The following is a 27,613-nucleotide window of genomic DNA, read 5'->3' as shown; positions in this document are numbered from 1 at the left end:
GCTCTGCTCTGGAGTAGCTGCTCTGCAGTGAGGAGGAGAAGGCGGAGAGAGGGAGCAGGACAGCACCAAGGAGGTGAAGGGTGGAGAAGGAGAAGGAGGAGGAGGAGGAGAGAAAAGGAAGGAGGAGGAGGAGGAGAAGGAGAAGAAGGATCAGGACAAGACGGAGGAGGAGAAGGACGAGGACAAGGAGAAGCAGTAAAGCCATTGTCCAGCCACTCTCTGCAGTTGTTGACTTGAAGCAGGAGTGGAACTAAGATGGCAAGACAGCTCTTCTTGCAGCCTCACCTGAGCCCAACTATTGAGAAGCTGGAGCGTTATGGTAAGGCCTTCAGGCCCAATTTCACATGTGTGTCTGGGTCAAGGACATCTCTGAAATCAGGCACGGAAACCCGAGGACTGTGGGGGGTGGTTGCTCAGGAGTGGTGAGTGCAAGGAGGGACCTGCTTGACCATCCCAAAGGGCTGAGGGGCTGATGTGGCAGCCAGGGCTCCTGGTTCCCTCCCTGACGTGGCCCCTGCCTTCCTGGGGCAGCCCAGGCAGAAGCCCCTGACCCCAAGGGGCTGCCCTTGCCTGGCGCTGGGCATTGCCCACGCTGAGCTCACGTCTGAATGGAAGAGCTGAAGGTGCTCGTGGGCCACGTGGGCTCTGTGTGTTCAGAGATGTGACCCGGCAAAACTGGCCCCTGCTGGGGAGACACCAGGGCCTGCCCTGAGCCTCCGAGAGCCGCGTGGAGCGCAGCCCCGTGCCCCGCGGGCAGGGCAGAGCACTGCCGGCTTCCCGTGGGAGTGGGTCACACCCTGGAGAGCTGCACCCGCAAGGAAAGGAGCCCCTTGGAGGCAGCAGGAGGTGTGCCTTGGTTCTTGCCGGGCTGGAGAGAGACCACCTGAAATGCCTGAGTGAAAGATGCATCGCTCCTTGGACAGGAGTGGGCCGAATGGTCTTGAGCTTGCTGCCTCAGAGCATGACGGGTCTTTCCCTTGTTCTTCCAGAGTTCGCTAAGATTTGGGCCAGCACATCGTATCACCTCAGCCTGCAGCTGGCTCTCCACCAGGTGGGCCTCACCTCCTTCTCCCCTCACACCCTGATGAACGCTGATCAAGTCCTGACAGCCCTTTGCCATCGGGTGCAGCTGTTCTTCCCCTGCGTTGAAAGCAGGAGCAACGCCCCAGCACAACACTGCAATGCACACCGTGACATGGACACCTTCTCTGTCCATTCAGATGTACAAGAAGGTCCCCCCGTCAGAGTTGCATGTGAAAACCTGGAAGCCTGGGACACATCTGGATTTATTCCAAGCGTGGGAACCCCCTGCCTTCTATCTGATTGAGCCAGAGGGTGTTTGTCAGCTTTCCCTCACCTATTTGGTTCTTCGTAGCTGAAGCGGGGTGCGAGGGAAAAGCGCAGCCCCTGTTTGTGTTCTCCCAAGGAGCCCATCTTGCTCCTTTGTACCTCAGGCCAGGGCAGGGCACTAAGCACCATCAGCCTCCTCTGACAAGTCACCCGTCTGCCCCTCCAAGGCTTCTTCCCATCCGCCATCTCCTCTGTTCCAGGCTGTCCGCATTCCCGGAATCGGGACTTTTGCGGTTGTCACGAAGCGAGTAGCCCTCAGCGAGCAGGATCTGGTGATCGTGGAGAGACCCGTGTTTCAACCTGAAAAGGCTGTTGCGCAGGACCGTGAGCTCCGCTGTGCTTGCACAGACTTTCCTGGTGAGCAGCGTGAAAGCGGCGCTGGCCTTGAGCAGGGTGGGAGGGGTGCTGTGCTCTCCAGAGGTGACTGAGGGGAGCACCAACCACCCACCGCGGCCCTGCCAAGAGCTCCACTCGACAAAGCCAGCCGGCTGTGGAAGGACCCTGCCCAGCTGTTTGTTTTAAAGAATCACCAGAGGACAATGCAGCTAAGAGCGCACTCTCTTTGTCCTGCTTCCACAACAGGGTCCCTCACAGCTTCCTTGGTGTGGTGTCTTCTGGTTCCATGATGCTTCAACTCTTGCTCCCCCTTTCCGCTGCTCTAGACCTCGTCCAGGCAAATGCCGGGGCTCTTCCAGCTCCCTCAGCCTCCTTGCACGGGGGAAAAGCAGGGGAAACCCAGGGGGGAAAGACGGTTCCTTCCAAAAGCCACTGGCGGGACACCTGCGCCTTCTGGTCACTGCTGCCTTTGGGGCAGCTGTTGTGGGACCCCGGGGAGCACCAGGAGCTTGGGGCTGTGTTTGGGGTGCGTTTCTCTCTAAAGACAAAGACAGCACCGAGTGCGGGCTGGCACCCTCCAGCTGCCCTGGGACCTGGCGCCTATCTCCCCACTTTGTCCCGCAGTCACTCTTCTTCCCACCAAGTGCCTAAGACTCTTTGTTTCCCTTTCTGTATCAGAGAAGCCACCGCTGTCTGCTCCGCACCTCACTGTCCGCTTTAAGAGGAAGGGACAAGCCGAGCGTCTCCTCAGAGGCGCTGGCCCAGCCAGACAGCCCAGTACCAAAGTGTTGCCCGAGGGCCTGGAGGCTGCAGACCTTTGATTGTAGCCTGCCCAGCAGGTCTGCAAGCTCATGTGTTCCTCTTCTCTCGTCTTTCAGGCCACCAAGATTTCGAGCAACTGCCGTATGCTGAGATAGCCTCAGAGAACGCTGTCTCTGAGGGCACCGTGCAGCTCTACATGGAAAGGACCACGCACCTTTTCCATGCCTGCGTAGAGAACGGGCAGAACGTTGCCATCATCTGGAGGGACGTGGGCATGCTGATTGTCCAGGGAAAAGACGTGAAAATGAGATTTTACTTAGACTTTCTGGAAAGGCTGAATGGCGCTGGCAAGATGCTGCAAGCTCTTCTCGAGGTAGGATTTTCACTTTCCCAGCGCCACTCCTGCTGCTTCTGAAATGCTTTCTGGGGGCTGCTTTCCCCTGGCCGGCCATGCCTCGTTCAGCCCCTGGGCTCTTGGAGCTCTAGAGCACAGCAGGCTCTCTGCAGAGCACCTCCCTGGCGTGCAATGGCCGGGCTTTGCAAGAGCCACCCCAAGAGGAGCTGCACTTTGCGAGAAAAGGCCGGCGTTGATGGCGGGGAGCGCTGCGTGCCCCACTCTGGGGGCCGGGAGCAGAGGCACAGGCAGGACAAGGCTTGCTGAGCCCAGAGCCCTTGGGCGGCTCTGGCTCTTTGCTGGCGCTGGGCTGAGGCGGAGCGAGCAGCCGGCCCTTCCCAGCGTCCGCTCCTCCCGTCATCCGCCTCTGTCCTCGTTGCAGATGCCGGAGATGAGGGACTCGGTCATCTCACGCCATGACACCGCTGCTTCCCAGACCTCTTCTGGACGTGTTGTTGTCCTGCCATGGTACGTTTGACTTCACTTGAGGAACGGGGGACAGTGGCACGGCTTCTGCATCTGTCCTGCTGTGGGCCTAGAGACGCATTTAGGCAACATTTCCCGCTACGTTTCTCCTGCTCCTTTTCTTTCCTCTCTGGGAGAGACTGCTCTTAGGTCCGGAAACGTTAATCTGCAAGGCTTTACGAGGAACTCGGAGGGCAAGATCAGAATTCAAAGGCGTCTTAGAAAACCAGAGCACTAGATAATACTCTGCTCTCCATGTGCGCGATGAGCAGAGTCATTTCCCCAGCAGCAGCAAGGGGGTTTTGTGGGAGGACGGCCATTCTCAGGGAGGGATGGAGAAACGCGGGCACAGGCTGACGGGGCCTCTCCCGGCACTGGAGCTTCTGCTGCGTCCCTCCGGGTTGGGCTGCGGTGGGAAACAACGTGGTGTCCTTTCTTCAGCCTGCTGCCTTCTTCCTCTGCCAGGTACCAACTTGAGACCGTGCCCAAAGTGCCAGCGCTGATAGACCTGAACGGATGTGTGAAGGGAAAAGGTGACGGCCTGTGGTGTGAACCTGCCCCAGCAGCAAATCTGTGTGCACGGGACCAATGCAGAAACCCCAGAGCCGGGTTCCCTTGAGATAAATGATTCCCCTCCCCAGAATGACTCCTGGACAGCACCAGTATCTCCCATGGAACCCCCCATTTCAGCACACGGATGAGAGAAAGCCATGCAAACAGTCTTCCCCAGGGAATAACGGTGCACTGTGGGCATGGGGCGTTGGATGAAAAAACAGTGTCAGAAGAGGCCTAAGACCTCCCAGGAAACATGGCTTTCCCCCAAAGGGATGAAAAGGACCACCTTCCCCAGTGTTACCACAGCCCTGAGCAGACCCGCACGTCACTCTCCTTGGAACTGGCACACGAGTGGCACCCGGTTCCCAGAACAACACCGAGATGCTGTTCTGAAGAACCGTCTCCTTTCCCGTTTCTAGAGGATGCTGCCGGGAAGCGCCTCCTCCGTCGAGCCAGGCTTCCTCCACATCGGTTACCTGCCCTGACTGTGACGCCGGAGCAGGGTCAGAAAGCCGAGGGGAGTGAGCCTTGCGCCAGGTGAGACACTCGCACAAACGGGTGAGCGTGGCCCCCTGCTCCGGTCTCTGTGGGAGCGAGACGTTTCTCCCGGAAACACCCCACGTGCGCTTTGCCCACGTCCCACTGACTCACGGTTTCTTGCTCATGGCAGTGTCTGCAGCTTCTTGGCAGACTCTGCTGGCACCACCATTTCTTTCTTCCCTTCCGATGTGCAGATCTCTTGAGTAGCCAAGTGCAAAGGCTCGTTCCAGGAGCAGAAGGTCATTTTGGCGTTCCCTTCAGGTTGAAATGAGCCTGGCCTTTCTGTTTGCTGAGAACAGAGTTCTGCAGTTAGTTACTGCAGAGAATGGCCCTGAGTAACCAGGAGCCTCTTCTGCGCTGACGCCTGTCTTACGGAGAGCTCATTGGCAGGATCGCTTTTCCGTGGGGTCGTGTCCTCCCCCCTTTGACACTGTGTCCCCAGCGCCCACCCTGCCCGTACAGGGCATAGCGCTATCTCCGGGCACAGGACCCTGTTCCTCTGGGTGCTCCAGCAAGAGAGGGCCGAGACCTGGGCATCCTGGGTTGCAGGGGGGCTGTTGGGCACATCCGAGGCTGACAGCTTGGGGTCTTCTCTGTGCCTGGGGACTTGATCACAAGGATGTGAGCAGAGCCCGTTCTGCTGCAGAAGCAGGTGCGCCACCTGGAAGCACAGGATGCAGAACCAGCTCCTCCTGCGCTCCTGCCAACACGCCCTGTTGTGTCTTTGCAGGCAGCTACCGGTCATCCAGAGGAGCTGCTTGAAGGAAAAGGAGGAGAAAGGAAAGCTACCGCCTCTGGTTGCCCCCAGAGAAGTGGACTTCATAGCCAGAGCCATTGAGAGGAGAGAAAAGGTACCCGACACCGGATGCTGCAGGAGCACATCCTACTGGACTGTAGAGCAGCGTTGCTCCACACATGCCAGCGCTCACAAGATTCTTCACTGGGTGTTCACGGGACCACTGACCGGTTGCTTTGGTGTTTGCTTGAAGGGAGGCGGGTCACTGTCAGTTGAGAATATACTTGTCACTTCCAGCAGCCTGGAAACACCCCCAGAGCCCTCACGTGGGGCTGTTTCTGTCGGCCGGGTGACTGCAGGGCTGGTCTGGGCTCGCCAGCTGCCGGCTGGTTTGTAGCCCGGTGGTGGCTGATCTCCCTGGTCATCCCAGACGGGCTCCTCGGCGGAGCCTGCGGGAACCTGGGAGCAAACCAGCGTGGACAGCGAGGCAGAAGAGAAGGGAGGGAAGGGAGGGAAACAGCTCAGCCGTGGCAGGACAGACTGATGCTGCCTGCTATTGCATTTCATTCGGCCTCCAGAATAAACGGCAGAAGAAGAAAGAGGAGAAGCTTCCACAGTATATCCAGAAATTCCTGGAAGGAGAGGAAAAGAAGAAAAAAGAGGCGGCGGTAGGGGAAAAAAGTAAACGGCTGTCAGCCGGAGCAATGAAAGCAAAGGCCGAGGCAGAAAAGGAGACACCCGGTGTGGAAGGAGAGGCAGAAAACCCAGAGGAGATGCAGAGGAGCCAGGTACTTGGGATTCCTGCAGAAGAAGAGCACTTTCTCCCGCGGGGCGGCTGAGACCGCAAAGCACCTCTGGCACCCAAGCCGTCACAGCAGCGTTGCTGCAGCAGAGCCGGGCGGGTGATGCTGCCCTTCCTGAGCAAGAAGGGGGACACAGAGTTGCAGTGAAACCCTGGTGACACTCAGAGGTCACCCCAGGGCCTGCTGAGCTCCTTCTCCCGGTTCTCCCTGTCCCCTGTGGTCCATCCAGAAGTGTTCTGGGGTCTGCGTGCTGGGAAGCAGCACCCTCCGGGTGCGGGGCTGTTGTGTGAGAGTCTCCTCCTGTGCAGGAATCCAGCTCCCCCGAGTGCTCCTCAGACAGCTCCCCGAGCAGCGTGGAGTCAGACGAGTCCAGCTGGGACCTGCTGGAGATCAGGACCATTATGGAGGACTGGGAAGAGGCCGGAGAAGAGCCCCCCACAGTCCCTGAGGACAACAGCGTCCCCCCGAAGCGGTACGAGTGTGCCCGCTCCAGCCGAGCCCTGGGGCAGTGGGGGTGAGCCAGAGGTGGTGGGTACAGGGAGCCAACCCCCGAGCCACGGGGCTGCACAGGGCGCCCGGGGATTTCTGCAGCCACGGGAACGGGCTGGGTTAGACCCCACGGCAGGGGCCAGAGCAGGGGCTTGAAACCCCTCCTGCCTCCAGGGGGCTGTGGGGCAGAACGGGGCCGCATAGCTGTGGGGCTGAGTGTGGGAAGAGGCAGGACGGTCCCAGCTGCAGAGTCAGGGAGACTTTGTCCTTGCTGTTGCAGGAGCCTTTCCCCACGGACAGACCAGGCCCTGCGGGAGGTGGTGACCTGCATCCTGGGGCAGGTGGCCCGCAAGAGGAGAGGGGAGAGGGATGAGCAGCTGGATCTGCAGGACAAGCTCCAGTGGTAAATCTCTCCGGACACGGGCAGTGCTTCCTCTCCCGCAGTCCCTTCCTCCTGCTCCCCGTAGCCCCGCGGGAGAGAGCCGCTTCTCCTGGCACCGGCCTCTCGGCAGAGCCGCTCCTGCGGCCGCGGCTGGCGCCCAGCTGGGAGCCCGGCTGGAGTGCGCTCCTGTGCTCACACCACCTCCTCCCGCTGTGTGTCTGCAGCGAGCTGGCCGTGCTGCGCTGGGAACGGTCGGGGAAAGAGGCAGGCAGCAGCCAACACCTGCGGGAAGCTGCACCCCAGGCTGCACCCCCTGCCAAGGCGGGGGAGAGGAGGGCAGGACCGGTACGTCCCCAAGGTTGATGTGGTGGCGTTTGTAATGGCGACGGCACAACGGTGCGGCCAGGCTGGTCTGGGACAGCAAGCAGCCGGGTTGCTTTCAGCCCCGCGCTCCCTTGGCTCAGGGGTCGTTGCAGAAAGGCTCTGCAGTCGGGACCGTGAGCAAAGCAGGGCTGATGGAGAGGCTGAAAAGAAGGGGCAGGAGGGAGGGGGGCGCTGAAATCCCCCCAGCCCCTGCCAGGGACACCAGCACTGCCTGCTGCTGCATTGCCGTGGTCCTGCAGGCGCAGCCCCGCGTGTGCACGGAGGAGGAAACACGCAAGCTCTGGGAGTCCTTGTGCAGCAAGATAGAGCAGAAGCGCAGCAGTGGCACCGCCAAAGGCCTGGAAAAAAGAGCCAGAGCAATGGGAGGCCCAGGTACCGCAGGCCGTGAAAAACAACTGGGGAAAGAGCATTCCCAGTTGAGTGTTTGCCTTTTGGAGTGCTCGCCTCTGAAAAAGGGGCTGTGGGCCAGCTTCAGGCCAGAGCTGGGCAAAGAGGGTGTTTTCCTGACAGCCCTGGGGGCACGGAGAGCAGCAGGGTGGGACTGCACCCCAGGGACCTGGACCTGCTCTCTCCAGACAGCAGCAGATCCCACCACAGGTGTCCTGACCAGACTTGTTGCTCTGCACCTCTGTGCATACAAGACTGCAGAGCTTTGTACTCAACTCCGCAGCTCTGGAGAGCGGATCTGCTCCACGTCGGCCGGTGCCAGGAGACCGTCTCAGGCGCTGAGGCTCGCGAGAGAGACGTCCAGCAAGAGCCTTCTCCGGCGTGACGAGCGCCAGTGCCGGCCAGGCTGCTGGCACCAGCTCTTGCCCCCATCAGTAAAGCCCCCCCTGCAAACCGCTGGGTCTCACGCTGTGGGTGTTTCCTTGGTGGCTGTGAGGCTGCGCTGGGCAGTGGGTGAGCGCTGGGGGGGCAGGGAAAGGCCTGCAGGGAGAGGGCTGGAGCTCCGGCCCTGCTCCAAGGGCAGCCCTCCCCAAGGCTCTGCTGGACCCGCTCGGCTGCGGCCCCGCTCTTGGTGCCCCTGCACCTTGTGGCCCTGGCACTGAGCCTGCTGCAGCTGCACATCCCGGACAGGAGCGGGAGGAGGAGGAGGAGGAGGATGTGAAAAATGCAGTTGTGATTTGTGCTAATGTCAGCAATCAGGACACAGAACCACGGGCGCAGCTCCATGCGGTGCTTTATTCCAGCGCTGGGAAACCAGGGGTTCGCACCCAAAGCTTCCAACAGCTGATTCAGACCATACCTTATTATACAAGTCAGTCACATACATATTCATTACACCCCTGACAACCATTAGAATATTCCACACCTGTAATAACACAAACTTCCTATCTAAAAGATGCTACAATTATCAGTTATTTTCTACGGTACCAACTTTAAAAGAATATATCGTAAATCTATGTCCACCTTAAGAATAAGGCTCGGTTACAGTTACCTGCCTTGTAAGAATATACCATAAATCTATGTCAGCTTTAAGAACAGAGTTTGGTTACTGATTACAAGAGTTCTATGGCTACAGGGCTGGTTGCCATCCTAATATTAATCCAACTGTAAGAGATCCAGCGATATTCAGGGAAGACCCATCCTGTCCTGTTCCATGGAACAAAACCTCTTGTCAGGTTGATTCCTCTCAGCCGCAGGCCCTGCCGGCCGCCCTCACGCATCCCGGGGGCGCCGGGGGCTCCCGCCCCGCGTTGCCCCGCACGCAGCGCTCCCGCAAGGCCCCGCACACCGAGGGAGCGGGGGGAGGAGGCGGCTGCGGGGGGATTCGAACTCGGCACCCGGAGCACAGGGGGGGCGGGGGGGGAGGAGAGGGACGGAGCCCGCTCGGCTCCGGGGAGGCCGCGCGGTGCAGGGGCGGAGGGGGCGGGGCCAAGGAGAGGGGGGCGGGGTGATGGGGAGGGGGCGTGGCCACGCAGCGGGATCGCCCGAACGCCTGGGTCCTCTCTCCCGAACTCCTGGGTCCCTTGGGGCACTCCTGGGTCCCCCCCCAACTACTGGGTCCTTAGGGGTACCCCTGGGTCCCCTTTCCCGAACTCCTGGGTCCCCTCTCCAGGACTCCTGGGTCCCTTTCCCAAATTCCTGGGTCCCTCCCCAACTACTGGGTCCTTAGGGGTACTCCTGGGTCCCTCCTGAACTAAATCCCCACCTGAACTCCTGGGTCCTCTCTCCCGAACTCCTGGGTCCCTTTCCCGAACTCCTGGGTCCCCTTTCCTGAACGCCTGGGTCCCTTTCCCGAACTCCTGGGTCCCTTTCCCGAACTCCTGGGTCCCTCCTGACCTGAATCCCCGCCTGAACTCCTGGGTCCCTTTCCCGGACGCCTGGGTCCTCTCTCCAGGACTCCTGGGTCCTCTCTCCCAAACTCCTGGGTCCGCATTCCTGAAAACCTGGGTCCCTCCTGAACTGAATCCCCGCCACTGGAGTGCAGCCATCAGACTCACAGAACAGTTTGGGTTGGAAGGGACCTTCACAGTTCATGCAGTCCAACCTCTGCCATGAGCAGGGACATCTTCACCCAGATCAGGTTGCAGCTGGTAGAAATGATGACCTTTCAGAGCGTGCTGGTGGTACTTTGTCCCTTGTGCCCTGCCCTGATGTGCAGAGGAGACAGAAGGGACACTGGGAAGCTTTGGGGAAGACCCCCCGTATGCTGAGGTGTTGCGTCTCCTTCCTCTTCAGCCTCTAAAAGGTATTTGGTAAAGAGCAGAGCTGGAACCGGGGGTTCCCATCATTTGGGATAAACCCTAAAAACTCATTAATCATTTTGGTTGGAAAAGACCCTCAAGATCATGGAACCCAACCATAACCCACCCCTGGCACTGACCCATATCCCTGAGACCCTTGTCTAAGGCTTGACAGGAGCTCCAGCGCAGTTGTCTGCAGCCAGTGCCGGCGAGAAACCTAAAATAGGACATGGGAGAATTTGCATGGGAGCGTTCACCACGCGGAAATATCTCTGCCTTGGGAGGGCTGAGACTGAGTGGGTTGGAGGTTCTTTTTGTTTTCAAGGATGTGATCAAAATCACATGAAATGACACACAACGAAGGGTAGGCACAGGCTGGGACTGACACCGGAGCCTCAGCACCGGGTTTTATCCTTCATGGAGAAAGGGAACCAGGCTAAATCAGCCAGTTGGAGGCCAAAACAAGCGGCTCCTTTGGCTGTTCTGGGACGGGAGATGCAGGCAGGGCCACCAGTGTGGGGTCTGTCCTGGAGCTGCAAGGGTGGGATGCGGGACGAGGCAGCCAGAGCTGCATCCACACAAGGAGGCACAAACATCTGCCATTTCCATGTTGGTTTTAGGAGGGTTAATATATGTGATGGTGATTTTTGACCCACACATCGCCTGGGTTGGCATCACCAGCCACAGGTTGGGTTTTAGCATCGTTCTAAAATGCTGGAGGGAGCAGGGTGGGACTGAGGCAGCACTGGTGACAGAGGGACAGAGCCCCTGGGGTCCATGTCTGTCTTGTGCCAGACAACCCAGAGTTGGACTCGGTTCTCTGGGGGGCCCCAGGAGAGCAGAGCAGAGGGGGAGCATCCCCTCCCTCCACCTGCTGGTGATGTGGCCCAGGAGACATTTGGCTCTCTGGGCTGCAAATGCACATTGCAGACTTATGTCCCTTTTGTCACCCACCAGCCCTTCTCCACAGGGTTGCTATCCATCCATCCATCCATCCATCCATCCATCCATCCATCCATCCATCCTCCCCCAGTCTGTGCTGGTACTGGGTATTGCCCTGACCCAGGTGCAGGACCTTGCACTTGGCCTGGTTGAATTTCACGAGGTTCACATGGACCCCCCAGCCTGTCCAGGTCCCTCTGGATGCCACCCCTTCCCTCTAGCGCATCGACAACACCACTCAGCTTGGTGGAAAAGCAGAACTGAAGTGTCTTGGGTGATGCAGAGGCCAGGGAAATGTGCCTGGCTTTAGCTCTCTGCCAAGAACACCTGGGGAAACCCTTTGAAATGCTTCAGCCACTTTAGCAGAGAAAAATAACACCCCCACACAGCTGCCAGGCTTTCACTGCTCACGCAGGGACAAAGGACAGCGCGGGGACAGCACAGCGCTCACTCTGGAGCTCGCCGGCTCTGACACCCGTGCCTGTTTGGGAGAAATCTCAATAGGAAAGATTTTGTGCTCTGGGATTCAGGTCATCTGAAGAACACCAGCAAGGAGAACGACTGCCAAAACCTGCACAACAATGTGACCAGCTCCAGCTCCCCTGGGGAAGGAGGCGGCTGGTGCTTGTCCCAGCCCAGCCACGCCATGGGCGACCCAGAGCGGATGACAGCAAAGCCTCTTTCCAGGCTCTCTTCGCTGTGACACCGTGGGGCAGGGTCCCATCCAGGGGGAACACGGGGAGCACATCCTGCCCGAGCTCTCACAGGCCACTCTGCTGCACGGGGAGCAGAGGAAGGGACAGAGGGGTCTGGGTGGCCCCAGAGGAGCTTGGAGCAGAGCAGGGGGCACAGAAACCCAGGGAGGGTCTTGGAGACGGGTTCAGAGAGGATCCAAGTGTATATGGGGAGGGGGAAAGGGATGGGACGGTGCAGGGGGTGTCACACAGGGTGGGAGTGAGCATGCAGGGACCAGAGCCAAGCTGAAGGTGCTCGGTGGGGATAGAGGTGATTGAGCAGGGGACAGGAGCAAAGCCCTGCGGAGGGCAACGGAGCTGGAGGGGATTTGGAGGGGTAAAGAGGAATCGGGGAGACCCAGGAAAGAATCTGGGGCATGGGGGGTGTGAGGGGGAAGCACAGGAGCTGTGATATTTGGGATCAGAGGAACTGGAGAGAGGATGCAGAGGGGAAGAGGGATGGGGAGAACCTAGAGTGCACAGAGAGGGGGGCAGAATGGGTGCCCCCAGGGTGGGGGGAAGGCTGGTTTGCCAGTCATCACCCCCCAAATGAGCTGGGGCTGCAGGTGGTCCCAGCACCCCCACCCTGGGCAGCAAAGGGGGACCATGGCAACAGCAGCAGGTCCCACTGCACATCCAGCATCCATCAGGGGGAAATAAAACACCTAAGTGGGGGCAGATAACGCAGGAAACCCCCAAAGTGGGCACAGGGAACAGAGCTGAGCACAACACATCCCAGCACTGGGGCTGCTGGGCTTAAATTGGTGTCCAGGAGCATGGGGGTGCAGGTGAGGATGCTCAGGGTGATGAAGGCATCAGAGTGGGGATGCCTGTGGGAGGGGGTGGTGGGGGCTCTGAGGTGCTTGGGTATGTGTGTGTGTCCCCAGCCCTGCAGGGTACAGGGGGACAAGCACAGCCCTGTGACACACACGTAGTGGCTGCTGCTGGGTGTCATGGTGTGGGGACCCAGGATCACCCCAACACGCTGCCCTGGGCTGGGGCCAGGCGGGTGCTCCCCCAAACTGTCAGCACCCACTCCTGGGCACCCCCCACTGGCTGCAACCCCCTGGGCAGGCACAGCGGTGCTGGGCTGTACTGGGACCTGCTGGTTCACAGCAGGATTTGGGGGGGGCCCAGGAAGAGTAGTCGGGCACCCCACCCTGTGCTGAGCTGGATCCATCCACCAGCACCACGTGGAGGACATTGGGGTGCAGGGGGGTAGGGAGGGGGTATGCAGGGTGAAGGGGCAGTATAGTGGGGTACAGGACAGGACAGTGGGTGTGGCAGGGTGCAAACCCCCCTCTCTCCCCCTCCCTCCTTCATCATGGAAGGAGTAGACACATCTCCCTCTCTCTCTGCTACAGCTTCTTTTGTTTGGCCCCAGAGCCCCTGGCCAGGGCCGTTAGGAGAAGGGAGCGCCGAGGTGCCAGGGAGCCGCTGGGCGTCCGCGGCCAGTGTGGGGGATGTTTGGAGGCTTCAGGGGCACCCACAGCCAGAGTGGGGGTGCAGAGAAGCTTCTGGAATGCCCACAGTCAGATGTGATCAGCCAATAAAAAACGGGACTCTCGTCAAGACTCCGCCCATTTGTCGCGGGTCTCTCACAGCACGAGCGAGATGCTGCCGCCGAGAGCCCCCCCGGGATGGAGACTCCGCTGCCTTGCCGCTACGGGTGTGAGTGAAACTGCCCATCGCAGGATTGCGAGTGTATTATAAATTTACCCTCGCAGAATCGCGAGTGTGCACTTTCCGTACTCACTACAGTACGTGTATCTCTTCAAAATAACCCCACACCGTGTTCAGGCAAGTGCGGACTCCTCCCGGACTCAGGGACGGCTCCGGCACTGTTTTGGTGAAGCCACGTGCATGCACTCTGTGCACCGCCTGTCGTATTGGTTGCTGCCCCTTCATCATTTTCCTCAACTGGTATCCGAACCTGTATTCAAGTCACTTTTGGATGCTAAAACCCTGTTTCTCATCGGTTTAACAAAAGTTGTTTTGGACCCTGTTGTCCCTTAAACGAACCTGGGGTGCCTCCGGGACACCCCCCTTTCCATATTGATCCCCAGGAATGAGTCCCCCCTCAGTCTCCTCTTCTCCAGCTCCAGAGCCCCAGCTCCCTCAGCCTTTCCTCACACGGGAGATGCTCCACTCCCTCCAGCATCTTGGTGGCTGCGCTGGGCTCTCTCCAGCGGTTCCCTGTCCTTCTGGAACTGAGGGGCCACAACTGGACACAATATTCCAGGGGTGGTCTCCCCAGGGCAGAGCAGAGGGGCAGGAGAACCTCTCTGACCTACTGACCACCCCCTTCTAACCCACCCCAGGTACCATTGGCTTCCTGGCCACAAGGGCCCAGTGCTGGCTCATGGTCACCCTGCTGTCCCCAGGACCCCCAGGTCCCTTTCCCCTTCGCTGCTCTCCAACAGGTCCTTCCCCAGCTTAGGCTGGAACCTGGGCTTGTTCCTGCCCAGGTGCAAGCGTCTACCAGTGCTGCCCAGCGCTGATGAAATAAAGAATGCCGCCGAACAGCGGCATTGCCTCTGCTGTTCACTCCATCTCTTCGCTGCCAGAGAGTTCCCGCTTTCACCAGAGCGCAAGAGACGAGGCCGAGAGAGCCCGGGAAGAGCCGGAGCCACCCCCGCCTCCCCGAGCCGGCCACGCCAGCAATTCAGCCGCCCGAGCGCTCTCCCCGCCACGCCCCAAGCGGCTCCCGCTGCCCGCGCAGGGGAACCGGGGCTCCCCGGCCCGGGACTCACCGGCCGTGCCGAACGCCCGCCCGCTCCGGACGCCGCTCAGCGCCGCGCTCGGCAGGGGCACCGCCATGCTGCGCGCCGCCCGCACTGGAAGGGCCCCGTTCCCATAGCGACGGGGGCCGCGCCGCGCGGAGTCCGGCCTGGAAGGCCCCGCAGCCGTAGCAACGGGTCTGTCTACCGCAGCGCCGGGCTGGGAATGCCCCCCTGCCCTAGCAACGGGGCTGTTTAGCGCGGAGCCTGCCTAGAAACGTCCCCGCAGCCCCGCGGGACGGGCTCTGCCCTCCCCGGGAACCCCTCCCCATCGCCGGCCTTGCTGCTCCGACCGGGCAGAGCCCGCGGAAGGACCGGAGAGGCCCCGCTGTCACCCCGGGGTACCCGGACGGGAGGTGAAGCCCAGCACAAGAGCCAGGGGTTTTTCAGAAATCGGCCCGAAAAGGAAAAGCTGCAGTTGCCTGTGGGCTGTGGAACATCCTGGAGGTGCTGGGGAACCGCAGTGCAGAGTCACAGAGCCACAGAATCCCAGCCTGGTGGGGCTGAAGGGGCCTCTGCAGACCCCCAGTCCAACCCCTGCTCACGGGGGGGTCACAGAGCAGATCACACAGGGAAATGCGCGGGGAGGAAAACACAGCCTGGACCCTTCACTTGGCATCGTTGTGTTCTGGAACATGGCCTTTAAAAACCAGAAGAACATCCCAGAGCAACCTCCAGACCTAAGGACCTGGGGCAACTGATTTCTGCCCTCAAATTCTGGCTTCGTCCTTCCAGGTCAAACTGGCAGTTTCTCCAACCACCGCGTGTGGTTTTTTGGCTCCAGAGAAGGACGAGGATTTCCTTCCCAGCTCCATCAGCAAAGCAGTGCCACACGCGGATTCGTGTGCACAAACTGCCACAGGAACGTTCTTGTCCCCAGGTTCCCTGTATCAGAGTCTCAGGCGTTTGCATTTTAAAAAGATACTTGAATTATAAGACAAAATACAACTTAAAACGTACAGCAAAGAAAAGTCGAGACTGGGGGCCTCTCAGGGGGAGGGAACACAAGGCGAAAGAGACTTGGGCTTTTAAACCCAAAGCGGCCAGAGGAGGAGCAGGTCCCGCAGCAGCAGCAGGAGCAGCTGGAGCAGCAGCAGCAGCGTCTGCATCAGGGAGGTGTCTCCTCACCCTCCCCACTGGGCCTGGGGCCACAGTGCCCAAGCCCTGAAGCTTTTCTGACAGCTTCTCTCTCTGCCTTTCTCCCAGAGACCGCGCAGCAGCGGCTGAGCACGGCTCACCAGAGGAGACGGCATGAACAGCCCCGCCAGGAGCTGCCCAACCACCCTGTGACACCGCTGACCGCAGCCCAGGACCTCGGTGCCCCGACCGAGGGTCTCTCCAGCACCCTGGGTGAGGCTTCCACGAGCTGCGGGTGGGAAGGGACTCGCCAGGGGAAACTGCGCTTGTACCAGTGTCTCCAGAGGCTTGGGATGCTCCTGGGGGCTGGTTTAGTGTTCCTGTATGTAAAACTCAGGTGTGAATTGGCCTCCGCGTCCTCTGCAGGGGCTCAGCGGAGCTCTCTGAGCCAGGGCAGTGCCTTGCTCGTCTCCCTGAGATCCCCAGGCAGAGCCCTCAGCCCTGCTGTGCTGTGCAGAGGAGCTGCTCCTGGGCAGAGCTGTCTCTCTGCAGCGCTGCCGCTTGCCAGGAGCTCCCTCTGTCCCAGGAGCCCAGCCCAGCTCAGCAGCACAGGAGCAGCCCAAGGCGCTTTAATGACCCCTCTGGTGGGTTTGGTGCTGAGTCCATGGACCTCAGACCCTGAGGGGAAGCTGATGAAACCTCTCAAGAAGTCAGATTCAAACTCCAAAGTTTCTTGCAATGTTAATGAGTCCCACTAAGGGACACTACTGAGGAACTGACCCCATGGTCCGGTTAGAGAAGAAAACGGGATGCAGTGACAACAGGTCAGGAAAAGCAAGGTGAAGTTCTCTTAGATGCTGAGTAAACCTGAATGTGTTTCATTAACCAAAGGGACAAGCCCTGACCCCCAGCCCTGGGAAGGCAGATCCTGTCCCTCCCACATTGCCCAGTGCCCTTCCTGGACAGTGTGATGTGGGGCTGTGCAAGGCCAAGGGCAGGACTATGGTCCCACAGCTCCCAGGTTCCTGGCTGGGGACAAGGAGGCCATGAGGCCCCTGTGCTGGAAGGACAAGGTGTCTCCTCACAGGCATCAGAGGTGCAGACAACAGCCATAGCCAAGGGGAAAAGGAGCTCATGTCTGTTGGGGCTTTCAGCCTCTTTACATCCCTTGATCCTCTCCACCACAGCCTGTCCTGTGCTGTGGCATCCCCTGCACCTCTCTCCCTGCAGGCTGCAGACATCCCCCCTGCTGCCCCACCTTGCTCTTGTCTGAGCATCTTCCTCCCTTTGCTGAGCTCTCTGCATCCTCCCCAGCTGTTCCTTGAAGCACAAAGCCTTGGGCTGATGCAGACTCCCTCTGCTGACCTGCTCCACCACAGCACTGCCCTTCCAGTCACATTCCTTCCTGCTCATCTCCAGCCTGGACCTCTCCAGCTGCACTTTGTGCCATTATTTCTTTCTCATGTTCTTTCCCACTATGCAGAAAACCTCCACCACCTCTGAAACCACCCTTCAAGCACTCTCAGGCTACTCCTGCACTGCTGCAGCCAAAGCAGCAGAGTAATGTTACAGTGCTTGGCAGATGGAAAGTTAGGGCTGAAATTGGGCAAGAGGAGAGTGAGCAAGCCCTGCTGTCCCCAAGGACAGGGAGAAACAGGGCTGGGAATGACAGACCCGGAAGGAAACGTGTGTTTAGTCAGTGGTGTCTCTGCTGCCCCTGAGGTACTTGGGCAGACGTGTCACTGATCTCTAGGAATGACAAGGTGCTGCTGACAGGCCCAGTGTGACAATGCTTTGTCTGTGCCTTGATTGTGTTATCAAGGGGATGAGAACAAGATGGTGAAAAGAGGGAAAGGAAATTTGGCAGTGTAGCTATACCCATGGACACCCCGGTGTGATGCGCTTCCTATTCATGGGCTGCCCTACATCTACTGGATAGAGAAGGGACAGATCTTGTGATGCTTCAGAGGTGGGAATGAGTTTCTTGCACAAAGGCACCGAATTTGTCTGCAGTGCTGTCTGTGTGTCCGTCCCACACTCACTGTGAATGGGGATGGCTGCCCTGGACAGGACCATCGCCGTCCCTGCCCAATGCATGTAGGGGTGTGTGAGAGCCTTGGCACCTCACGTAACACTGCAGGCCTATAACGCATATTAAAGGGAATAACTGTCCTGAATTCCATTTGTCAATAGAATTATAGAATAATATCAGCTCTAAGAGACCCTCAGGATCATTGAGTCCAACCATAACCCAACTCTAGCACTAAACCATGTCCCTAATAAATCCATCTAAACATCCTTTAAACTCCTTCAGGGATGGTGACTCCACCACTTCCCTGGGCAGCCTGTTCCACTGCTTCACAACCTTTTCCATGAACAAATGTCTCCTAATATCCAGTCTGAACATTCTCTGGCACAACTTGAGGCCATTTCCTCTTGTCCTATCACTTGCTACTTGGGAGAAGAGACCAACACCCACCATGCTACAACTTCCTTTCATGTAGTTATACAGACCAATAAGGTCTCCCCTCAGTCACCTGGGCACACGTTGCCTCATGTGCAGGTGCTGTCAACCAACACCCCCAGATCGCTCTCTGCCAGGCAGCTTTCCAACCACTCTTCCTGAACCTGTAGAGGTTGTTGTGACCCAAGTGAAGTGCATGGCCATGTTAAACCTCAGACAATTGGCCTCAGACCAACAATCCAGCTCATCCGGATCCCTCTGCATGGCCTTCCCACCCTCCAGTGCATCAACACTCACACCCAACTTGGTGTCATCTGCAAAGTTGCTAAGAGTGCACTTGATCACCTCATCCAGATCATTGATAAAGAGATTGAACAAAATTGACCCCAATACTGAGACCTGGGGACACCACTCATGACCGGCCACCAACTGGATTTGTCTCCTTGGGCCCGACCCTCCAGCCAGTTCTTTACCCATCGCAGATCCGTCATCCAGGCCATGAGCTGCAGCTTCTCCAGGAGATGCTGTGGGATACGGTGTCAAAGGCTTTACTGAAGTCCAAGGACAAAACATCCACAGCCTGTGTGGTGGATTCACTCCCCACGACAGACTTTCCCTCATCTGCTCAGTCGGTCACCTTGTCATAGAAGGAGATAGGTTGGTCAATCAGGACCTGCCTTTCATAGGCCCATGTTGACTGGGTCTGATCTCTTGGTTTTCTTGTATGTGCTGCCTGATGTCACTCGGGATCATCTGCTCCATGACCTTCCCCGGCACCGAGGGCAGACGGACAGGTCTGTAGTTCCCTGGATTGTCCTTCTGGCCCTTCTTATAGATGGGTGCCACATTTGCCAATTTCCGGTCAACTGGGACCTCCCCACTTAGCCAGGGCTGCAGCTGAATAATTGACAGTGGCTCAGTGATCACCTTAGCCAGCTCCCTCAGCACCCTTGGGTGTATCCCATTTGGCCCCATAGACTTGTGGGTGTCCAAGTGGTGTAGCAGGTCGCCAACCATTGTCCCTTGCGCTATTGGGGCTTCATTCTGCTCCCCATCCCTGTCTCCTGTCTCAGGGGGCAGGGTACCTGGAGCACAACCGCTCGGACTCTTAAAGACTGAGGCAGAGAAGGCATTTAGCACCTCAGCCTTTCCCTCATCTCTGTCATTGTGTTTTTCCACACACACCAGAGGGTGGAGATGCTCCTAAATTATCCTTTTCTTGCTGATGTATTTATAGAAGTATTTCGTCTTGTATTTTACCGCAGTAGCTGGCGTCAGGTCTAGTTGGGCTTCAGACCTTGTTTTCTCCCTGCATAACTTCACAGCATGCTTGCAGTTCCCTTGAGTTGCCTGTCCCTTCTTCCAAGAGTTACTGTTTGATTCCCAAGTTGCAGTCCCAGCTCTCTGTTCAGCCAGGCCAGCCTTCTTCCCCACCGGCTCACCTTCCAGCACACGGGGACAACTGCTCCTGTGCCTCTGAGATCACCTTCTTGAAGAGAGACCAGTTTTCCTGGGCTGCGTTGTCCTTCAGAACTGTCTCCCAAGGGACTCTGCCAACCAGCCTCCTGAACAGGTCCAAGTCTGCCCTTGAAGGCCAAATAGCAGTTCTGATGACCACGCTTCTAACTTCTCCAAGGATAGAACACTCAATTATTTCATGATCACTACACCCAAGGCAACTTCTAATGAGCCCTTCTCTATTGACAAACAACAGATCCAGTGGGGCTCCTTCCCTGGTTGGCTCACTGACCAGCTGGGTCAGGAATTGTCTTCCATACACTCCAGGAGCCTCCTGGACTGTTTCCTGTCTGTGGGGTTGCACTTCCAGCAGACACCTGGTAGGCTGAAGTCCCCCAGAAGAACAAGGACTGGTGATCGGGAGACTTCTCCCAGCTGTCTGTAGAATATTTCATCTGCCTGTTCATCCTGGCTGGGTGGTCTGTAACAGACCATCCCCTAGGATGTCCACCTTGTTGTCCTTCTCCTTAATTCTTACCCATGGACACTCAACCCTATCATCACCCTCATAAAGTTCCAGACAATCAAAACCCTCCCTAGCATACATGGCCAGCCCACCTCCTCTCCTTCCTCGCCTATCCCTTCTGAACAGTTTACTGTCATCCATTGCAGTGCTCCAGCTCCGAGAGTTATCCCACCATGTTTCTGCGATGACAATTAAATCACAGCTTCTCTGCCTCACAAGGGCTTCCAGCTCCTCCTGTTTGTTGCCCGTGCGGCGTGCATTCGTACAGATGCACTTCAGCTGGGCCATTGATAGCACTGGGTGGCAGACCGAAGGGCACCATTAGCACTGCCCTCAGATGCCAGCATGTCGCCCTTGGCTGTGCCTCTGCCACATCTGGTTTCGTCCCCCTCTCCCTTCAAATCTAGTTCAAAGCCTCTCAATAACTCCTGCTAACTTAATATGGTGATCAATGGGAGTCAATGGGGGTCATTGGGGTCAACTGGGGGCAATGGGAGTCAATGGGGGTCAATGGGGGGCAACAAGAGTAAATGGCAGTCAATGGAGATCAATGGAGATCAAAGGCGATCAATGGGAGTAAATGAGGGTCAATGGGGGTCAATGGGAGTCAATAGGGGTCAATGGGGATCAATGGAGATTAATGAGGATCAATGGGGGTCAATGGTGGTCAGTGGGAGTCAATGAGGGTCAGTAAGAGTCAATGGGATTCAATGGGAATCAACGGGGATCAATGGGGATCAATGAGGGTCAATGGGGATCAATGGAGATCAATGGGGATAAGTGGAGGTCAATGGGAGTCACCCTGCCTGTATCGGTTCAGGGTGCATGGTGATCTGCCCAAAGATATGGGAGACGTTCCTGCTTCTTCTATCAATAAATTCCATTAATGTTCACCCAGTCGAGTTCCCGTCTGCTTTGCCTGTGATGCTGCCTGGTCCTCCCTGAGCTCACTAGAGCTCCCCGTCCTTCTCTAAACCCACCAGCCTATGGGAGACTTCAGGAGTCCACAGCAAGATTGTCCGGGTTACGGGAAAACAGGAAAACTCAGCCACAAATCTGCAGAAAGCCTGACATCCACACTCTTGCTGCGACACAGGAACATCAGCAAGGCCCTGCCTGTACACCAAAGATTAAATTAATGGACAGTTTTCCTGTGGAGGAAGCAACTAAGGATCGACTGAAGGGAACCATCTGTTGTTACCTGTTTTCACAAGAGGCGGATGTTGCTTCAGCTCCCATCTTTCAGTCGGTTGCCGATGAGAAAATGGAAGTGTGTTTTTTTGTAAGAAGGAAACCTTAGTTGGAAAGTTGGTTCATGGACTTATTTGCCTCTCTGGCACATATAGAGTTAATAGCCCTGGAACTGTTACAGAGTGATTAGCAAAGCAATCCCAGGACACTTAAGAGATCCCATACCCACACCAGTCTGTCTTTCCTTTTGACCCGAGTTCCCCAAGCCCCAAGGCCATAGAGACCCATAGAGACCCATAGGGACCCACAGAGACCATAGAGACCCATAGAGACCCATAGAGACCCATGGAGACCATAGAGACCCATAGAGACCCACAGGGACCATAGAGACCCATAGAGACCCATAGGGACCCACAGAGACCATAGAGACCATAGAGACCCATAGGTACCCATAGGGACCCATAGAGACCCATAGAGACTCATAGAGACCCATAGAGACCCATGGAGACCATAGAGACCCATAGGGACCACAGAGACCATAGAGTCCCATAGAGACCCATAGGGACCATAGAGACCCATAGAGGCCACAGGGCAGTCGTGCACTTGGGTCGCACCAGGGAGGAGAGAGCAGGACCAGCGCTTGGCACCCAGGGCTGGTAACAGCAATTTGTGCTCTGAGCTGGGGCTCAGTCCATGTGCAAGCCCAGCACGGGTCCAGACACCAAACTGAGGGTGTCAGTTCATCCCCGGTGCCACACACACAGCACCTTCTCCCATCGCCTCCTCCCGATGAGCTGTTTTGCAGCCCCTTCCAGCTCAGCCCAGCTCAGGCACCTGCACTCTGGCTCAGGGCTGCGTGGGGCTGGTGACCCTCGGGGCAGCAGCAGGAACCACTCTGCCCCTGGTTGTGGGGCTGTCCCTGCGCTGAGCCCTCGGGCCGAGGGCTGCTGAACTGGGCCATGGTGGAGCCCAGGGGTGCTGAGGTCCACAGGTCCCCCTGTTGATTTTCCCATAGAGACCCAAAGGGATCATAGAGACTCTAGAGACCCACAGAGACCCATAGAGACTCACTGGGACCATAGAGACCATAGAGACCCATAGAGACCATAGAGACCCATAGAGGCCACAGAGAGGCATGAACACCCATAGGGATCCATAGAGACCATGGAGACCCATAGAGACCCATAGAGAACCATAGAGACCCATAGGGACCACAGAGACCCATAGAGACCTATAGAGACTCATAGAGACCCATAGAGGCCACAGAGAGCCATAGACACCCATAGGGATCCATAGAGACCATAGAGACCCATAGAGACCATAGACACCCATAGAGACCCATAGACACCCATAGAGACCTATAGAGATCCATAGAGACCCATAGAAGCCACAGAGAGCCATAAACACCCATAGGGATCCATAGAGACCATAGAGACCCATAGAGACCTATAGAGATCCATAGAGACCCATAGAGGCCACAGAGAACTATAAACACCCATAGGGATCCATAGAGACCATAGAGACCCATAGAGACCATAGAGACCCCTAGAGACCCATAGGGACCATAGAGACCCATAGAAACCATAGAGACCCACTCTGCGACTGTTGCTGTTCTCCGTGGGGCAGCGTGGTGCTCAGCAGGCACAGCCAGCGCTGTTCCTGTGCCAGGAGAAGACTCCAGACAGAGCCTTGGCTGAGGGTGACAGTTCCACCAGCCGTCCTGCCCTGGAAGGTCCAGGTGCCACAGAGGGGACACTGACTGGTTGTCACTTGTTTTGCAGGAACAGGATTGGCCAGCAGGAGGGAGGCAGGACCAGAGGGTCCATGAGGTCAGGAAGCACAGCAGACAGCTGGTACAGTCATGGTGACAGCAGAGGGAGAAGAGAAAGAGATGCAGTGAGCTGGCTGGGACAATGCTGCTGATGTGACACGTGCCACACAAACACAGAGACAGATCCATCACCACATGATGCAGAAGGCAGACGGTAGAACACATGAAGCACCGTGGATCAGCTGGGGACCATCCAAATTACATGTGGGAAGGATGATCTACCTGGTGACAAGAACATCGTCTGGTGGTTCCCTATGGACATAACAAGACATGCGTAGAAAGAACTGAACAGGGAGAATAAATCAATTGGTGTAATATGTGTGAAATGTCAACGGCACACAGAACACGCCCTCCTGGTAGGAACTAAAGCTGCAGTATTTTAAGGAACATTTAACGAAGAATTGTTGTTTTTACATCACTGAGGACCTGGCACCTGAGCCCAGCAGGGGGGAAGGATCAAGAGACATTGGACTGTGAATCCTTAATGTAAAACATGGTCTTTTCCTGGAATATATAGACACCTGCATATATACTGATACCTGTATTGACAAGTTAATTTAGGGGAAGGACCGAGAGACATCGGACTATGAAGTCTAAATGTAAAACACAATCTCTTCCCGGAATATATACTGATATCTGTATATATACTGATATCTGTCTCTATGGTCTCTATGGGTCCCTATGGGTGTTTATGGCTCTCTGTGGCCTCTATGGGTCTCTATGGTCTCCTTGGGTCCCTATGGGTGTTTCTGGCTCTCTATGGATCTCTATGGGTCTCTATGGTCTCTATGGGTCCCTATGGGTGTTTATGGCTCTCTGTGGCCTCTATGGTCTCTATGAGTCTCTGTAGGTCTCTATGGGTCTCTATGGATCTCTATGGTCTCTACAGGGCTCTATGGTCTCTGTGGGTCTCTATGGGTCTCTATGGAGTCTGTGGGTCCCTACGGACTCTGTGGGTCCCTACGGGTGTTTATGGCTCTCTGTGGCCTCTATGGGTCTCTAAGGTCTCTATGAGTCTCTGTAGGTCTCTATGGTTCTCTATGGATCTCTATGGTCTCTATGGGTCTCTATAGGGACAGACAGAGGCCGCGGTGGGTCCTGGAGGAGGTGGGAAAGGTGCCTGGGGCGGAGGAGAGCACGGGGAGATGGGGACAGAGGGGCAGAGCAAAGAGCCGGTGTTGGCAGTGAGGACACTGCTGCTGTGCAGGTGCTGCTGGGGTCACAGCCCCAGAGCAGGGACAGACATGAACGGGCCACTGCCTTGTGCTGGGCCCTGGTGGAGCAGAAATCCCCCTGCAGCCTCTGGAGCTCCACGCAGGAGCAGCGTGGCCACCACCACGGTCCTTTCTGGACCCCTTGTTCCACCCCATGGACGTCAGGCTCAGGTCCCACACGATCCAACACGCCCTCACCAACCACCGCTCCCCTCCCCGCCCTTTGATGTCACACACAGACAGTTGCCCTCAGTCCGTGTGAAACATCCATGAAATGTCACAACAGCCCGTTGAGGTCCTGGAGGCCGTGGCTTTGGGCTCCGTCTGTTCCGCGGCCACTCCGGACAGCACAGGTGTCGTTCCGTGGGGTCACGGGCACCAAACCCAGCTCGGGTGGGAACCAAGAGGATGCCCTTGTGTGCAGGGCCCAAAGCCCCATCTGTAGCATCTACCCGTCCTTTGAGTGCCCAGAGCCTCCTTCTTGGGGACAAATCCTCATGTCTAGGGTCCCAACGTGTCTTTTACCACCCACGGCCTTTGTTCAGGGCCCTCAGGTTCATTTTTAGGTGGAGCTCGTTGCCTGGCAACAACCAACCAGAAATGTATGGGGAGTCAGTGGATGAAATACAGCCAATCACATTTAAGCAGTCGGGGCAAGTCACATGATTGACATGTAACCAGCCAATCAAGCTTTGAGACCTGCAGGAAAGGTGGCGAGAGTTGAACAGCTTGTCAGCGTTGAGGGACGGGCTGTGCTGGCTGCACCAATCACACCTGGCGGGAGTGCAGCACACAGATGATTGACAAGCGGTCTGACCAATCATTTGGTACAAGGAGCCAGGGAGAAATCCCAGACCCAGCACCCGCCATCCTGACAGGGGCTGAAGAGGCCCCAGCGTCTGAGAAGCTCCATCTCTGCTCTCTCACGGATGGTGGGAAATGCCCCGTGGCGCTGGTTCCAGCAGTGGAAGCAGAGCCGCTGGCCGCGCAGAGCCCAACCCATCTGGGCTGCTCATGGAGATGGAGAACCTGCCTGTGAGAGTTTGCCACGGAGAAGCCGTGTGCCCGAGATTCGGCCCAGTGCAGAACCCGATCGAACAACCAGCGGGGGGATCGAGCTGCCCAGGTTGAAGTGGCTGAGATAGATTTGCACTGGCAAGATGAAGGTGAATTGTTGGGGTCCCATTGGGCCCACGATGCCCCAGGTCATCGAGGAAGGGATGCAGCACATGGATGGGCTCGTGGTTGAGGGGTGGACTCGACCATGGACACTGTTGCACAGGTTACCCGCCATTGTGAAACATGCGCGACGATCAAGCAAGACAAGCGGTCAAAGCCTGTGTGGTATGGGGGCGATGACTGAAGTGTCCATATCACAGCGCCACAAACCCGCCACGGCAAGAGCTCCGTGCTTACAATGGTGGAAACCACGACCAGATGGCTGGAAACATGAACTGTGCTGCATGGCACCGCCTGCAGCACGGTCCTGGGCCTTGAACAGCAAGTCCTGTGGCGATGTGGTGTCACTGGAGAGCAATTTAGGGTTCTGCTCAGTGCAGAACAGCGTTTGGATTTCTTAAAGACAAGTGCAACTTCAAGAATTCCGTGGCAGGTTCACTCTATTGTTCACTGCATGTGGGAAATACGCCAAGCCCAATGCTGCTGGCCTTCTCTGCAGGTGCCTGTACCCGTTCACGGAGCACACGGTCAGGATTCTTCTCTCCCTGATAACCGTTCGCCCTGCAGTCCCTGTTTAAAGCTCCAGTGGCAAACTTCTCTGATTCCACGTGGGCTTTGCTGTGTTGAGCTGTAGACATTGTTTATTGTCCATAGCCTTGCAGGTGCTGTTTTGCCTGGACGCAAATTCCTTTCTTCTCCGCGAAGTGCAATACGGGCATTGTCTTGTAAGTGATCAGTGTAGTTTGTAGTTGCTTTTGGTAGATATGAGCAGAACTTTGCGGATTAAAATTTTAGCAAATCCAGCTTATCAAGTAACACGAAGCAAAGAGTATATTAAAAATCATACCACCTTATGTCCTAAAGAATTGATTATATTTAGTGTGCATCTACTTAAGGTAAATGATTAATACTAAACTTATCTCTGAGTAGCAAAACCATTGCCACACAGCTCACTTATTTAGCAGGGAGAGCTCACAGTGGGCTCATCCAGGCTGTCATATTTACGGAGTGAAGTGATAGGCTCACAGTCACGTTACGCACAGTAAGAAAAGTGTGTCTGAGACTCGTGCGCTCACAAATCACCAGTGCTCATGTGCTCTTCTGCTTCCCCGTGGGTCTCCTGGCAGGAGTTCTTGACCTGGTTACGGCTCAGCCCCTTCCCTCCTCTGGAGCCTGGACCAAACTGCTCTGGTTTGGCTGGGGGTGATTGGGGGATCGAGTGCATCTGCCACCCCTGGCAGCCCAGAGAGAATTGAGCCAGCCAACGGGATCCTTTCCGCAACATCCTCATAGGCGTCTGGAGCAAGGAGCGTGGCATTGAGTGTGTCTGTGACACCCCCATCATGCACCAGCCGCTGGGAACATGGAGCGGTGCAGCAGACTGTTCAAGACTTTGCTCAGAGCAATGGGTGCTGGAGCTTTTAGAAACTGGGATGGAAACTCAGCAGCCAGGTGCCCAGGGCTGAGCTGGCCTGTGCCTCCCAAGGGACATCCTGACCCTCCCTGCCCAGGCACAGGGTCACAGTGGGGCCCTTTGTGACCTCACTTGGTGACACCCACTGCCCCGCATGTGCTCAGCGCCGCTGCGGGCCCAGCCCACACTGTCCGACAGGACGGTGACGGGACAGGGTGCGAGCACGGAGCTGGCGAGAGCCCCGAGCGTAGCCCACATCTCTCAGAGAATCAGAGAATCTTCTTGGTTGGAAGCGACCCTTAAGATCATCGAGCCCAACCACAACCCAGCTCTAGCTGCCCCGGCAGACTCTGCTGCCCCCGGCAGACTTGGAGCAGGGAGATCCTGAGCTCAGCTCCCGTCTTTCCCCGACGAGGAGCACACGGGCGCATCCCACACCTTTCACCGCTGCCTCTGGCAGAGCTGCAGCACCGAGGCGTTTGCCGAAGCGTCCACCTTCCCCATCCGTAATCCTTCCCTTTGACTTAAAAATGGCGGAGAGACCCCCCATCCGACCTAGTTTGGCCTGGCAGGAGAGACCCCCCAGCCGCCCCCGGGTGGCCTGGCAGGAGGAGGTTGGGGGTCCCCAGGAGGTCCCGCAGCCCAAGCAGGTGGATGTGGTCCAGCCACTGCAGATCGGTGAGTGAGGGGCCCTGATTGTCTGGGCAGGGTGGGGCCCAGCGATCGCTCCCCGCTCCACACCAGGATCACGTTTCCCCACACGCTGGCAGGGGGTTCCCATGGGTGGTGATGATGCTGCCTGAAGCCCAGGGCTGCTCCAAGTGGGGAGCCAGCCCCAGCACAGCCTCTGCGGGCAGAGGGGACCCAGCTCCTGCTGCAGGGCACGGGCAGCGAGAGGCAGCTGGGCGGGCAGGAGGCAC

The 27,613-nt window shown here is 57.3% G+C and overlaps 2 protein-coding genes across 2 annotated transcripts; one reads left to right on the top strand and one right to left on the bottom strand.

Moving 5' to 3' along the window:
• The first annotated feature begins 186 nt into the window (after positions 1 to 186).
• Positions 187 to 4,741, top strand: LOC139825670 (coiled-coil domain-containing protein 81-like). The gene is made up of 4 exons (XM_071799478.1): positions 187 to 319; positions 990 to 1,051; positions 1,551 to 1,707; positions 4,716 to 4,741. Exons 1-4 carry the CDS (start codon positions 256 to 258, stop codon positions 4,739 to 4,741), a joined length of 309 nt encoding a protein of 102 aa, XP_071655579.1. The 5' UTR covers positions 187 to 255.
• On the bottom strand, positions 1,656 to 27,197 carry LOC136115773 (uncharacterized). Its single transcript, XM_071799477.1, has 3 exons — positions 27,139 to 27,197; positions 14,313 to 14,513; positions 1,656 to 6,321 (listed from the first exon to the last, which is right to left on the bottom strand). Exons 1-3 carry the CDS (start codon positions 27,195 to 27,197, stop codon positions 5,340 to 5,342), a joined length of 1,242 nt encoding a protein of 413 aa, XP_071655578.1. The 3' UTR covers positions 1,656 to 5,339.
• Between the last annotated feature and the right edge of the window lie 416 nt (positions 27,198 to 27,613).

The sequence above is a fragment of the Patagioenas fasciata genome, chromosome 27 (genome assembly GCF_037038585.1).
Source record: "Patagioenas fasciata isolate bPatFas1 chromosome 27, bPatFas1.hap1, whole genome shotgun sequence".
Lineage (NCBI taxonomy): Eukaryota > Metazoa > Chordata > Aves > Columbiformes > Columbidae > Patagioenas > Patagioenas fasciata.
Note: the sequence above shows the minus strand (reverse complement) of the source record. Positions and strands in the feature narration are given on the sequence as shown.

What these genes read in the sequence shown, in the direction of transcription:
- LOC139825670 (XM_071799478.1), top strand. Translation starts at nt 256, where the DNA reads ATGGCAAGACAGCTCTTCTTGCAGCCTCACCTGAGCCCAACTATTGAG. An exon ending in TGAGAAGCTGGAGCGTTATG is followed by an intron (nt 320 to 989) that starts GTAAGGCCTTCA and finishes TTGTTCTTCCAG; the next exon opens with AGTTCGCTAAGATTTGGGCC. An exon ending in TGCTTGCACAGACTTTCCTG is followed by an intron (nt 1,708 to 4,715) that starts GTGAGCAGCGTG and finishes TTCTGCAGTTAG; the next exon opens with TTACTGCAGAGAATGGCCCT.
- LOC136115773 (XM_071799477.1), bottom strand. Translation starts at nt 27,197, where the DNA reads ATGGGGAAGGTGGACGCTTCGGCAAACGCCTCGGTGCTGCAGCTCTGC. An exon ending in CAGCTCTGCCAGAGGCAGCG is followed by an intron (nt 14,514 to 27,138) that starts GTGAAAGGTGTG and finishes TTGCTAGGGCAG; the next exon opens with GGGGGCATTCCCAGCCCGGC. An exon ending in GCGGGCGTTCGGCACGGCCG is followed by an intron (nt 6,322 to 14,312) that starts GTGAGTCCCGGG and finishes GATCTCCAGCAG; the next exon opens with GTCCCAGCTGGACTCGTCTG.